The sequence below is a fragment of the Ambystoma mexicanum genome, chromosome 1q, assembly GCF_040938575.1.
Source record: "Ambystoma mexicanum isolate Mex_15411 chromosome 1q, UKY_AmexF1_1, whole genome shotgun sequence".
Taxonomy (NCBI): Eukaryota; Metazoa; Chordata; class Amphibia; order Caudata; family Ambystomatidae; genus Ambystoma; species Ambystoma mexicanum.
The window spans coordinates 905229496-905244273 of NC_090922.1; the positions used below are offsets into that span (position 1 = coordinate 905229496).

At 42.0% G+C, this 14778-nt stretch overlaps 1 protein-coding gene across 2 annotated transcripts in view; it reads left to right on the top strand.

The window, feature by feature from the left end:
- PALMD (palmdelphin) overlaps positions 1-14778 on the top strand; it is a 311657-nt gene that overhangs the window by 279043 nt on the left and 17836 nt on the right. For both annotated transcript variants that reach the window (XM_069641537.1, XM_069641536.1), the window contains exon 7: positions 2270-3337. In XM_069641537.1, coding sequence (XP_069497638.1) covers positions 2270-3337 — 1068 coding nt within the window. The remainder of the gene's footprint in view (positions 1-2269; positions 3338-14778) is intronic.

Genomic DNA, 14778 nt, shown 5'->3' on the forward strand with positions numbered 1-14778 from the left:
AAACAATTAAAACAAAAATCTAAATAATTATTGGTCATTATTCCATAACATGTTTTAATTGTGCACACAGAAGACAGAGAGACAGGGATGGGAATAGGGAGAGATGACCGGGTAAGAAGAATCTATAAAGAAACATAATAGGTTTAAATAAGCAATCAATTTTGAGTTAGACATTCCATACACTAATCAATCACCCAACCGCGCACGCTGGTGCCATTCAAGTTCATAACCTGAAACGTTAAGTGAAACTGCTCCATTAAGATGTTGATAGTGATACAAAAGTTAATCGTATACTCCATGCTCTTATTCCAATTGCACTAATCCATCAAGCCATAGTGTTCCTTGTATCAGTTAAAAACTAAATTTCATTGCACCCTTATGTGATCCCATTTAAAAGACACATGCAGCTCTAGTATCATTGGCTAATACATACCTTAAAACTGATGCTTACTGTTATATCACTCCAATGGGTATAGCTTGTCCACTCCTAATCCTGTGAATCCAATTTCACTGTTACCAATAACATTAAACGGTGAAAATAACATCCAATACCATTCCCCTTGTGTGGTTAGTCTGAGCTAATACAAAATCAATATATTTCCTTCTGCCAAATTTCAATCAAACATTGATGCTTCTAAACCATCCAATTGAATATTCATATTGCCATAACTCAAAATCTATTAGCGTGACTGCTGATTAGTATATAACAGTTCTTCGTTCTTATAATTACCCTAAATATACAGTCCAATAGAATAAGGTTGATGTCAACACCAACGGGAAGAATTGTACTTACTCGCTGGAACCTTCTTGATTAGAGAAGGCACAGTGCAGCGGTGTTCCGCACATGTTAGGTTTCGACTAGCCTCCTTTGTAAAGGCCCTATTTGTAATTGTTTACATGACTGATGTCACACGCCGTACGTGCGATGTCACCCGCTCTGTTCCGCCATTTTTGATTGGGATTCGGAACAACCGCCATATTCTCATACATACCCAACAACTTAAAGGAGCTTAGAAATCCTCTGTATCTTTAAATGGTTACTCTAAAAAAATGCACAGTTGTCATCTCTCCCACTATCCGTTAAGACAATGCCCCTTTAAGCAGAAGTGTTATGGTGTTTTACGGATAGCCAAGCTTCCCACTGGGTTTGAGACTCTCTAGCCATCTTTATAAAACGTACATCCTTCCAACATCTGGACATTCATTGTTTCTCTGTGTTTTCAGAGTATGTCTATTACCATCCTTCACAAAAGGCCTAGAGATGTGTTGGCTTGCAGTGTTTACTGTAAAATAGATAACACATAGACATACCGCCTCAAATATATAATCATATAGCTGCAATTACAGAAACATTGTATAGGAAATTCAGGCATTAATAACCATAAAGCCAAAGGAACCATACAGCACTCAGCATTAATCAGACCAACTGATCTAACTACAAATATGAATGGTATTGACAATTCATGTGCTGCACACCACAAACTGAACTTTATTTTCCTGCTTGAATCGTGGGTGGTATTACTACCTACTGGTTCTCATATTAACAACCTAATGATAAAAAAGAGAGCCATCGTTGCCAATAATTTGAGCCGGCCACCTGCACATCACAGAGACTTCAGCAGCATTTGGTCAACCTCGTGACATATTGTGTCAATGATGCACATTTAAGAGTAAAGTGTAAGGACGTTTGTATTGTTTTGGTCCGAGCGTTTTTTTACAAAATCACTGTAAATTGATTAACATGCTTTTGTTTGCTATGTTACAATGAATGTTTATTAGACAGGATAAGACTAAAGGCAAAGAATTAGGCCATCTTCCAAACCAGACACCAGCGTATGAGCTGACCTGCGTAAGGAAGAGTGCTGCTATACTAGGAAAATATCTTTCTTTTCCCAAGTCCTGTAACATTAGTGAACGTCAAACGAACTGATTCAACTAGAATATAAATGTGGTTAATAACTACAGAAGGAATGTGAAATGCTCAGGGAAGACCTTAATTCAATGGTAAGACGTGTAAAATATGTGCCTTCTTTCAATGTGCACCCCATCCCTTCTTCTATTTTGTTTTAAAGCTGAGCGCAAAGTTACAGAAGTTCAGATAAAGTTCCCAGAGCCCAAGAATATTAAATCCATCATCACATCTAATAATTAGGTACCTAGAACACATAGGGACTGAATTGACTAGTGAATTCTACCATTAATGAAAACAAAATCATGAAATTGATCCAAATGTGTATCCCTTTTTTCACATTTACTTTTCTCTTGACAGCATTGTTTGCCATGGAAATCAAAGTTGAAAAAGATATGAAGACGGGCGAAAGCACAGTTCTATCCTCAATCCCTTTTCCTTCGGAGGAGTTTAAGAACACTGGCGTGAAGGTTTACGATGATGGGAGGAAATCGGTTTATGCTCTGAGCTCTCCCACGCAAAACGGAGTGGACAACCTAGCTCCAGTTGAAGTTGAGGATCTTTTGAGACAAGCAACGGAAAAGAATGCAACATCCCCAACAGAGTATCATAATCCCGTATTCTCATACGAGTATTCTAGTTCCCCAACCCCAGTGCAAACAGAATATACTTCTGAAACATCTACTCAGGCAGCAGTGAGAAGAAATCCTGATCTTGTCAGTCCCTCACAGCAATCCTTGATCTGGGCAGAAAATGGACATGAATGTAAAGAAAATGGGTTAGGTTTACCACAAAGAGTAGCATCGCCACTTAGAGAGCCCAGCCAACCTGAGGAAATGACTCAAAATAACCTAGAAACCAAAATAACACACAGACAGGAAGCTGACGCTCAAGAAGAGAGTGAAGCTTACCCAGGCACAAGTGAAAACTACCGGGAAGCCATGTTTACAAACTCCCAGTGTGCCAATGGGAGGTCTTCTGCAGGCTTTGAAGAAGATGTCAAATACAGCCTTGTGCATGCCATGCCCTGCTACGTTGATGACAGTGAACCAGTTACCATGATCTTTATGGGGTACCAGCATGTGGATGATGAGGTAGAGCAGAACCAGAAACTTTCCAACTTTGATGGTATCATCCGGGCAGAACTGGTGGTTATTGACGATGAAGACGACGAAGATGATAAGGTAACCGATTTGTCTGAGGAGGCTCCATCCTATCCAATTGCACAACAGGACAATCAAGCCACCACTCAAACCGATGTGAGACAGAAGTCCCCTGTACCCAGCGTAAAACTGAATATGAACACCTCCCCCTACAGAAACTCTATTTCATTACAAGAACAACAGGCCACACTAGGGCAGCCGGTCTGCCATTCACTTCCTGATGGACACCTGCTTGATGATGGTACTGAAGATCCTTCCTTAACAGGTAACAAAAGACCCAACACATGTCACTGCTGTTCGGTCATGTGATGGACTAATCAACCAATCCAGCTTTTCCACATGGCCTTTAAAACCTTTTATTCAATCTTTTTACCATTTCTTAGACTAACACGCCTATCCTAGAGCTTTCTAATTTTCTTACAACAATAGTAACTGCTACAGACGTAAGCATACACATTTCTTACAAGCGGCTATGGTGGCTGATTAATTAACCACACTTTCTTAACGCAAAGTAGTTTTTCTTATCTTCTGCTGGATTCCACTGCTTAGGATTTCCTATGTGCAAAGAAATATTGAGGTCTATCAAAAAGTGCATTGCAAGGGTTCCCTGAGAATGACAACAGTGCATCTTGGCGGTAATGGCCCCAGACATCAGGAATATGAAATCCAACTTCAAATGTAACTTAAAGGTGCCTCTGAATCTACATGCTATGCATTTGGACCCAGTATAGAATACCCTTAAAGAAACACCTATAATATAAAGCTCTACATTGGTTACAACAAATGATTTTCTGAAGGTGTGGTTGATACAGTACAGTATATAGGGTGGTTTGTTTACAACTCCCAGGTAGTCCTAAACCTCCATGCTTTCAGTAGACTTGTCCCAAAATGTATCTTGGGCTATATACATGATTGCCATAACATCCTTTTGCTTGCGATGTTCTTTAATATTCAAGTGTTTTATATTTTTCTATTTATAATTCATTGTATAAGCATGTTATATTTTTGTTAAAAAATAATACTTCCCCATAGCATTCAGAGCATAGGTGTTTTGAGTTGTGTTACCGTAATGGGTAAATGGGACAATAGAGCTAGCCGGGGTGCAATGAGTCTCAATTATTTCCAAGCACCACTTGCATGTGTCGCGAAAAACATGCGTCTATGCCCTCCCCTTTCCCTGCTTAAGGAGGCACCACTTCTCCACCTCAAGAAACAAGAAGTGGGACTGGGGTATTATATAGTGCACAGTGTAACTAAAAAAAAACACACTTTACATTGATGCTTTACTTTGTAGGCCTCTCGTCTAATTGGGGACCGGGGTTGTCTCTTAACAGAACCTGAGCCTAGGGGTTTGATTGTGTACAGTAGGATAACCTCTGTACGGTAGAAGCCTGTAGACATACTAAATTATGTTCTAATGCCTGTATGGGCCCCACTTCCAAGAAAAATCTTTGTGGGAGGGTAGGTTTTTGATTCTAACAATCATGGTGCAAGGTAAACACCATGCCGACCACTGTCCCTTAAAGAGAATTGAGTCACAAGTGAACAGTTGTCACCCATTCTCCATTGGCTGATAAACGTCAGATGAGTGGAAGAGGTTTGTGGTGAGAAACTTCCCTTAGAAGAATGGTTTTACTCTCCCTTTAAGTAGGTAGAAGTCAAAGTGGAGAGAGACAATATGCAAAGGTAGAAAACCATTTCTGCATGTTATTGCACATGCTTAGGATGGTGGACACCATGCCAAAAACTAGGTATATGCTAAGTGTCATAACTGTCCACACATAGATGAAAAGCTTTATAGTTGGAATGGTTGGGGGCGGAGCCTGCCCTGATGGAAATTTTGACTTTGTGTAGTAAATGCTAGGACATTCATAAGCTCCCGGCAGTCCTATCTTTCTTCTGTTTCTCACGCTCACAGAAACGTTATTTGAGGGATTGCTGATGTAGAGGGCGTCCAATGGGAATTATGCTGTCCAAGGCTAAACCGTTCAAAATGGACTCATTCGGTGTTTATGGTTTTGGATGAGACTCACTTGCATTCCTAGTATTTTTGTTCAACTCCCACAGGCACCAGGAACAGGAGCAGTCTTCCTGGTCAGGGTAATTTCTCAGGATCAGCACTCACCATGCTGGTCGAAGATGATCACAGTGTGCCCAACTGAAGTTGTCAGGCACTGCAACAGTTGTTGCCAACTATTTTCCCACTTGGTTTCCTAGTTATTCCCTTGAACTAGACACATGACTTCAAGGCCATTAGCAAAAGATCCTCTAAGAAAGCACTGCTCATTGGGCTTGCTAAGATCTTTACAAACGTTGTTTCTTTAGAGCCATTCCACAGATCCAGTGGACATACCTCTGAACTATGGATCCCACAACACTGCAGACAGGCCATTCTGTTTCTGTTGACATAGTAATGGAAAATACCTTTCCAGTGCTGGAATATCCTTTATAATGGCTCTTGCTTGCATAGAGGTAACTAAGGTACACAGCTAGCATATATAGAGCCTGATTCATGTAACATTTTCCTATGGGATTGCACCATTATAAAACACTTCCATTAATCAGGCCCATAATGTAAATTTGGCTAGATGATTGGTTCTTGCTTGAAGCATATGTTGAAGTCGTATAAATCCTTGTAGTGGAACTAAATGTGGGACAAGGAAAGGCTGACTTAATTAAAAGGTTTTCTCACATAAAACAGTGTTATTTAGCATCCTCTCTCCATAATAGTCTTGTTAGTGGGCATAGGCGTTGCTGGGGGGGGGGGAGGAGGGGCTGAGGGGACTATAGCCCAGGGTCTTTTGGTTGTAGCCCCGTATAGTAGTGCAGGGTGCACAACTAAAAGGCTAGCTAGCCCCGAGTCCCGACAGTCTCGACATTAGCCTAGCCCCAGATATTTTCTAGACCTAGCAACACGCCTGTTGGTGGGTGGCACAGATGTTTTTTCTACTAACTTACACTCTTGTTCGTGTAAAATAACTTGACCTTCCATTAGTAACTATAAATCTAGTTCAAGAGATCTGGCTCCATATTTTACTGCACAATAGTACACACCTGCAAAAAACTCTTTAGGCCTCATTAGAAGTTTGGTGGTAAATCCGTTAATTTACCATCAAATGTATTGATTGTTACCGCCACTCGGTTCGTGGGCTTCCGGCTCGATTACACGTGGTGGTATGGTTGTGTAAAACCCTTTTTTTGGAGTCCATTGGAATGACTGCCCGTTTTTTACCACACCGTTGAGCTTGTAACAAAGCCCTTAATATCCTATCTTAATGTTACACCTCTAGAGTACTGATTTTACCAACCACTGAAGGATGGAAAGCAGAATCAAACAAGCACAACATCTGATTACATTTGCCTCAGAACTACAATACAGAAGTGAAGGTCTGCCATGAAATCTAACTGTTACAAACCTTGATAAGTTTTTCGAGTTCAGGAGGTTAGACACGTTGAAAACACAGTTGTGAAAAGGATTAAGAATTTCGTTCTAAATTACTTTTAAAGTATTTTTTCAAATGTAAAGATTTTTTGGTATTTTGGTGTGACCACATTTTTAATTGTATGTCAATTTATGGTTAAAACCCTACAGTCTTCAAAACAAAATGACATCACTAGTTAAGAACAAGACTATATTACATTCCAACCGGATCCATTTGCTTATATATACAGTGATGTACAATTCTCCACAAAACATCTACTTAAAATGCAATCTTATTCCACACATTGTTCATAGCATAAATCAATTAATTGCAGGAGCCAGTCAAAACATGTTCATGGCATCATTGTGGAGGTCATTTCAATTTCCTTTACAGAGACATAAATACGCTTCTTTCTCACACATTCGGTCCATTCCTTGAGCCACAACATGCATAAGTCCTTGGCAAAAGGAATTTCACACTAGGCCCTTCTATTTCAGTTGGTTTTACTGGAGTATCAGAAGGAAATGTCTTAACACCGTGTTTGGGAATTTAGGCAAATATCTCTATAGTACTGCAGGCTCCCCGAATGTTTTGTGTAACTCTGTCATCAAATGGCTATGTTTTAAATACCCGAAACCCTCCTTACTGCTTTACCTGGCACAATAGCAGAATCGAATCACTTAAGAAAAGGGTAAATAGCATCTGGAAAAAAAACACTCATTACACATCTTGTTGCCATATATCAAGTTTCTGTAAAGGGGCCACATATTGTGTTCCTGATAGGAAGGATCTTTAAAGAGTTCTCCCTACAGAGCACCTACAAGGGGCCTGCGCTTTGGAATCGTCATCTTCCTGTAAAAAAGCAAGTATGATTTACTCGCCAGGGAGTGTTCTCCTCAGTTTAGAGAAATATTCTGCCGCAGCAATCCCCGTTGCAAGCTGAGTTCATTTTGTGAGAAACCAGAAGGTGTCTCACCCACTAGTCCCCGGGGATCTGTCATCCAGGTGGCCAGGACACGGCCATCACTTTTGGATCCAGTTCCTAGGGGTGGAGCAGAGCAGGAGGATCACCTGGGTGAGGGGTCTTCGGGGAGTGGAAGTGGGACACCGGATGTTGAGATGTGGTATCCTCGTCCTTGTAACACCTTTACCCCATCCTACTGGTAGGATATTTAGGAACTTTACCCCCCTTTAACAACACAAACACTTTCTCGCTGACAGCTTGCTCTAAGGGAAAACAGACTAAAACCCAAGCTGTGTAACTGACATATCCCAATACCATGGTCAGTCGAGGTCATGCAATTATCGACAATCAGTGACATCCGACTTCCATTACACTTCCCCACACAGATAACAAGCACACTCTTAGCGAGGCAAAACACACAAGGAAACAGCAATTCCAATATGGCAGTTTAATGAGAGAAGAAAGACGTCGAAACAGAAAGCGATCACAAAGAGGGAAGAACCCTTGAACTTTTCAACATGGAAACGTTGCTTTCATGAGTCCACGAAATTGGAAAACATAAGAGCAGGAAAACGGGCTGAAGAATCCTGCATTGTGTGTCGAAGACACCCGGGACCCTACCACATCAATAATCAAGGTGGGTACAATCACCAGCCACCGTGGTACTGTCCTTGGCTCCAAGAACAAAGCAGCATCAATGAAATCAACACAGCCAGTGAGTTCAGGAGAACGATACAAAACCGGTCTGTGTTGAAGCCAAGGTTGTAAGCAGCCACATTGTATGGCAAGCGCTGGAACGAACATTGATAAAACGCATGTGATAAGAGACGCAAGTGAAGTTAAACTGCTGATGAGTGATTGAACGTTAATACAATCTACAATACCTTTGGCAGAGTGGTCCAGCAGCGCCTGGGTGCTCAATCAAAAGTCTCTGTAAGGTACCCAGCTGAGGAGTAACAAAAGTAGATACATTTGACCCGAGCCAGGCAGATGGAGATCCTTTGAAAGTGAGCAAATAAACGTGACGGGTCAAGCAAAATTCTGTGCACAATCAAAAGTCTTTGGTTTTGATGAAATTGAGAAAGTTTGGAATAATACAAGAATCTGGTCTGAGCCCAGCAGAGGAAGACCAATTGAAGATTTTGTGTTAAAGTGGGTCTGAGCCTGGCAGAGGGGGACCCGGGGTGAATCGAAAATCATCCAAGAAGTTGTACATGACAATCCTGGGGAGAAAGGAACAGGGCTCAATGGAATGGGGGCCGGATGCACCGGCACCATTCGTGAATGGTGCCGGTGCATCCGACATGCTCTGCTCGCACCTGCCGGGCATAACGGCACCCGCGAGCCGACCTCATAGTTTGCTGGTATGGTAACAACAGTACCAGCAAGCTTACCGGTACTGTTGTTACTGCACCAGCAATCTTGTAATGAGGCCCAATGCTTATGGTCTCACTGGAAGTGTATTATGCCTACACGCCATCATAGGCACATCCCACGTGCACAATGCGGAGTCTTGATTTCAAGGGTGTTATCGGCTAGCTCAGTTACCAGTGTGTTAGCTAAGCAATTGCTGATTTCATCTAGTGGAGAGGTTCCTCATGCCAAGTATAGTAGTTACCATGTCCATCTGTGGTAATGTATGCAATTGCACCTCACCATACACTGGAGGCTAGAAATAGCGAGGGGCCACGGATTGTAGTTACATTTTCTGGGGTACAATGCAAACCCCATGGTCTGGTCTAGGGATGGTTGCCAAGAACAAAGACAGGTAGGATAATCATTTGTCATTCAGCAGAGTGGATGTCATGGCACACCTGTGTCCGCAAAGGCTCAACCTTGGGTAAGCTTTCCAGCTCCAGGTCGCTGACATTTCATGTTGTGTGGCATTCTGGTTCCCCAAAGTTCTATTTGCGAGCAGTCGGGTCACATCCTTAGCCAGGGCTGATGAACAATGGAGGTGATGGCTATGGAAACTTGATCTCAGCTGGTCCTGCCAAGACAAGGGAAATGGGTAACCTTCCTGGAAGGTAGAATGTTCATGAGGAGATCTACGCAAGCTTTTTCTTGGACCTTTTTCTTTAGCAGTGCTTCTAAATTCTATCCCCAGTTGTGTTTAATCCTCCATGCATCCACTAGGCAAAACTAAAAACCCTACACATTAATGTGGAATTGGTATGATGGTTGAAAGTCAAAGCCCAAACACCAGCTGAATCTATACAAACACTTTGGGGCCATCAAATCAGTAGCGTCCTCCAAAGTGAACTTCAGCAGACTTGTTTATGGAGAACAGCTTGGGGCAAGAATTCACTCCAGACATCTTAATCACACTCAACATGAAAAATTTGTTTTCGGAACTACAATCCATTAAAGTACAATATAAAACCAAATTTCTATTTTTGTTTTTTAAAAATAAACCACCGCCCTATCTCACTCAGCAGATGGTAAAATACAGCATAAAATAATCAGATACATTAGGAAATCATACTGAAAACATTACACACCTTCACCTATCACCATTAACCACCTCTAACACGTTCTTAATAAAATTTGATGTATCAATTAAAAACTTCACATCATCACAATTTATGATAAAAACAATAGCGTCTCTTTGTGTCCATAGTTCATTTTTAACAAGTGCAGGCCTTAGCCACTGCGTCCTCAACACAATCAAAAATGTACAATCCAATACAAAATGGCATGAATCTTCTCCTCGCTCCAAGCCACAAGGGCAAACCTTTTCCCGGGCCAGCCATGGGGTTCTTGGTCTCAATGGAAGCACATCTAACCTGGTCAACAGGATAAGTCTTTGGGTTTCTGGGGTCTTGATCTTACCTACAGCAGGGAAAACCCCCACTCATCAGGGTGATGGGGAATAATATTTCAATGAGCTTACATGTTCACTTCTCCTGTAAAGAGCATTATATTCTAATTCTACAGCTCTCTCTGAGTAGAAATCTACACTGTCTGTGTGATAAGCCGCCCAATGCCACAACATCCCTTAGCTTCCACACATTCATTAATCGGATTCCATGATTATCACACTAGTCAAGACTGATCTGGCTCACAGTGCCTCCTGTAAATCTTGGGATGGGGAGCTATGTCAATATATGACACAATCCTATGACATCACTATTAAATCGTCAATTAAATTGCTACATTACAGCTCCAACACCATCTGGAAAATGCAAATATTCTCCATCCAAATCAATCTGGCTTCTGCGCACTGCATGGCACAGAAAGTGTGCTATTAGATCTGCAGACACATATGCTCAACATCAGGGACAACAGCAAATCAGGGCTCCTATTAATTTTAGATCTGTCTTCTGCACTTGATTTTCTAGATCATAATCGCTTACTGGATTGCCTATCCACGTTTGGTGGATGTTCCAGAGAAGCATCAAATTGGATCAGGTCTTTTCTAAGTAACAGCAAATCACATGTGAACTGGGGCAAAGCATCTTCAGACTTTGAACAAATTCACAATGGCGTCCCACAGGGAGCATGCTTTTCTCCAACACTGTTCAACTTGTATATCAAGCCCCTCTGTGATTTCCTTACCACCTTAGACGTTCACTTTACCAATTACGCAGACGACAATCAGCTCCTCATGGAAGGGAGTGGAGATTACAAGATTGATTCTGCCCAGCTTAATCACATCTATGGCATTGTGAAAGGTTGGATGTGCCAGAACTGGATGTACCTGAATGCAGGCAAGACAGAACCTATGATTTTCGGCTCAATACAAGCGAGAGCCAAACTAGGCTCTGAATACTTCCACATGATCATCGCTAATCGCTAATCGTCAATGCGTGGCATAAGGGAGCAGCTGCATTTTTGCAGGTGGGATTCGAACCCAGGGACTAAAGCACAGATTATTCATTTGCGTTCTACATCTGAACAAACACAATGATGTGATTTAATGATCAAAATATATGCCCTGTTTTGAGAAAGGCTCAGAATGAGCCGAAACGTGTAAAAATTAAAAGGGCCTCCTACGGGAGACATGTGACATGCAACCAGCATCAGTATATTATTTCAGTGGACCTAATAATTTTTTCAATATTGCTATATGTGTGGCGCAGTCACAGTGTGAAATCTTCAAATTAGTGCTCAAGTGTGTTGCTGCCCACGCCCTACCTCATTGCACCTGATTGAAGTTTGTCCTGGGTGAGGAGTACAAATGAAGATTACCCGTTGGGTGCCTCATGCAAACCAACATATGAAAAGCTTTTTCCAGCCAAGCTACATGTAAATGTTGTGCACAGTCATGAATCTCCTTACCTACATTGAAAGCGCCATTTTACTCCATTCAAGGGTGAGCAACCAACTACTGGCCACTTATAGGTTACTTTGGTGGCATGTGCTTCGATACTAATGCTATCCTTGCACTCCTCGGCATCTGATGCTGCCATTTTTTGCACAACTCCATATGTACGCACTAACTAAATTGAGCAAGCAACGATTACCTAAATATGGTGATAATGATAGGAAGCATATGATAAGAGAACATGCCACTGCAATTGTAACTGCATAGGGAAGTGGCCCCTACAAGCCAATAAATATATGCCAACAGAATGCGAAATATCCAAGGAAACCAATGTCAAGGGCCGTAAGGACAGGGTCGACAGAAGACCCACTGTTAAATGGCAGGCACGTTTCCCTTCTCGGAAAGGGTTTCCCGACTATTTTAAACATGTTCTGTCTCGCCTTCTTTCTGGGCAATAAACCCTTGACCCCTTAGCGGTACTAAATGCACACTACCCCCCCAGAAGTAATCAAGTTGTTGGAGGGGATTGTGACAGCTTTACTCCAAACCTTTGTGCCTGATAAAGACATTCTTGGCAGATGGTCTTTCACCGTGGGCACGTCATGGAGATGGCGTTAAACTTCATCTGGGCCACCACCTTGGGAGCAGTCGTTGGGGTAGGGATATAAATATAGGGAAGGGATGGTTTGGGGGACCCCCCCACCCCTCAATATAAACAAATTCAATTTGTTTTTTTCAATGTACTTTTTCGGTAAAAAGTAACAGCGAAAAAGAATCCTGTTGGCAAAGGGACATGGAACCATTTTTATGCTGTTATTTTAGAAATCGTTTAAACTGTGCCAAATCACCATCACAGTGTTTTTAAAGTGCAGAGGCATGTCTTTAAGTTGTTATATTTCACCCCTCCCAAGGTATCGAAACCATAGTCGGGGAGGAAAGAAAATCGAAGAGGTGAAGCAGTGGGGAAAGAAGGGAAAAAATCATGTAAACATTGGGGTCAAATGAAGTTGGGGCAGGTTGACGGAAGAAGACTAGGGTTTGTGATAGCTTGTGTTCATGTTGATCCAGCCAAAGTGGATCATAGATTGCAGATGCTAAAAGGTAAATGCTAAGGGGTCTGAAAGAGAAGGGAATATTTATGTGAGCCTAGTTTCAGGTGTATACAAAGGTGTTACTACAAATAGCATGAGTCTGTGTGATGGGATCAGTATGGGCTTAAGCAGACATTTCAACTGTGTCAGGTTTTATTGCCCGGGCATACATCTAACTTCTCCACCAAAACAAATTCCAGAAATGTGATTCTGAGCAGGTCAAGACTAGTGAACAAGAGTGTCAAAGTCCGGAATAGATAATGTGAAAGGGGTATGTGATATGAATAACAAGGGATGGGCCCTATAGCTTTCCTTCGAAAAGATGGCCCCCTTTTCAGTGAAATGTATAGTAATCCGAGTAGGTTTTGGGCACTTGCGGTCATCAGGCTTTGAGGCCTTGTCCAATGACTGGGCGTCATTGTTAGCGTGTGTGTCTCTAATAAATTCACAAGGGAAAAGGAGAGCAAATGCCCTTCTATTTAAACCTTAGCCCCAAAAGGTCAGTTTCTATTGACAGGAACGCTGGGAGGAACTAGGAGCACTGTTAAATATTGCTGGGCTTTCAACTGTGCCCCCTCTGGGAGCCATGCCCTGAACAGAGAAGTTCATGAGGTCTGCTTGGAGCTTTGTGGGGATGACATGCAGCTGGTTCTCAAACGCGTATCTCATCTACTCAACCTTCTCAGCTTCACCCCAAGTTAATTTGGGAAACTCGACATTTCTCTTCTCTGTTTGCAAGCTCTTACAAGAGAGCTGCCTGCATTTCTCCTCTCCTTTTCATGCCCTTGTCTCTGTCTCATTGGCTTATCTTCATTATGGTAGAGCTCGATGGACTCAGCTACGTCCCTCCTCCACCTGATTAACAAAATAATTGTTTTGTTAAGATAAAGAAACTTGCACAATGTCCGCCTTCCTTCTTCTGGAAGACAGAGCTATGGTAGTCAGCACTTTAGTTAATTCCCGCCTGCATATTAGCAATGTCCACTATGCAGGAGTTCTGGCTGCCTCTATAGAGAATCCCCAGGATGCTAAATATGCAGTGGTCAGATTAGTTCTGTTCTTTAGTTGAAGAAAATACATCTCCGCCATGCTCAAGTCCCTACATTTGTTAGAGGGTAAAAATAAAGTACTTTCTATGGTCCTCTTTATTTGCAAAATGTGTTTTAGGGTCTGCCGCTGAATACCAGTGGGGAACATCCGCCTGTACTCCCCCTCCTAAACCTTGGAACCCACCAGTGCTGGCATGTTGATCATTTCAATAGTGTGCTTCCTCAATCAGAGTGGTCGATCATTTTCAGTGTGGGGGCCAACACACTGGGGTGCTTTTCCGCATACCATTTAACTGGAACATAATTACCGCAATTGTAAGGTGCTTCTTAAACCTTACCTCTTTGTTCGCTAGTTTCACAGTACAAGGCACAAAAATGATCCCACTCAACTCTAGACACTGTAGATCTAATTAAATACAAGAAAAACGCCTACCTGGCCCTACCACTATGAGGGTAGTCCCCTGAATAGTGCTTGTCAAGTCCCTAAAGAAAATAGTTTTCAGTCTGAATCTTAACAAATAAATGGCCAACCATGTAAGAAAACGTAACACAAATAAGGTGGCCCTAGCAATGGCCTGAGTTGTTGGATTCTGCCTGTCCCAACACTTTAATGACTTCTTTTCAGTCTCACATATAGTGTTGTAGTTCCCGTGATTCTATTCAATACAATACAAATGTCCTCCAAATTGTTTTATCTTGTTCTTTGGAAAAGAAGGGGTTACCGGAAACTACTCTTCTCAGCTTCTTAGCATGCATTTCAAATCCCTCCCAGATCAATGGTAGCACAATTCTCTTATGCCCAATCTTCGTAGAACTGAGACTTCCAAAAGTCTGAAAACTCGTTTGCAGGCATATTCATTCTCAGTCAACTTAGTACATGTGGGACGTCTGTCCGCTGGGGTTTTCTAGGTTG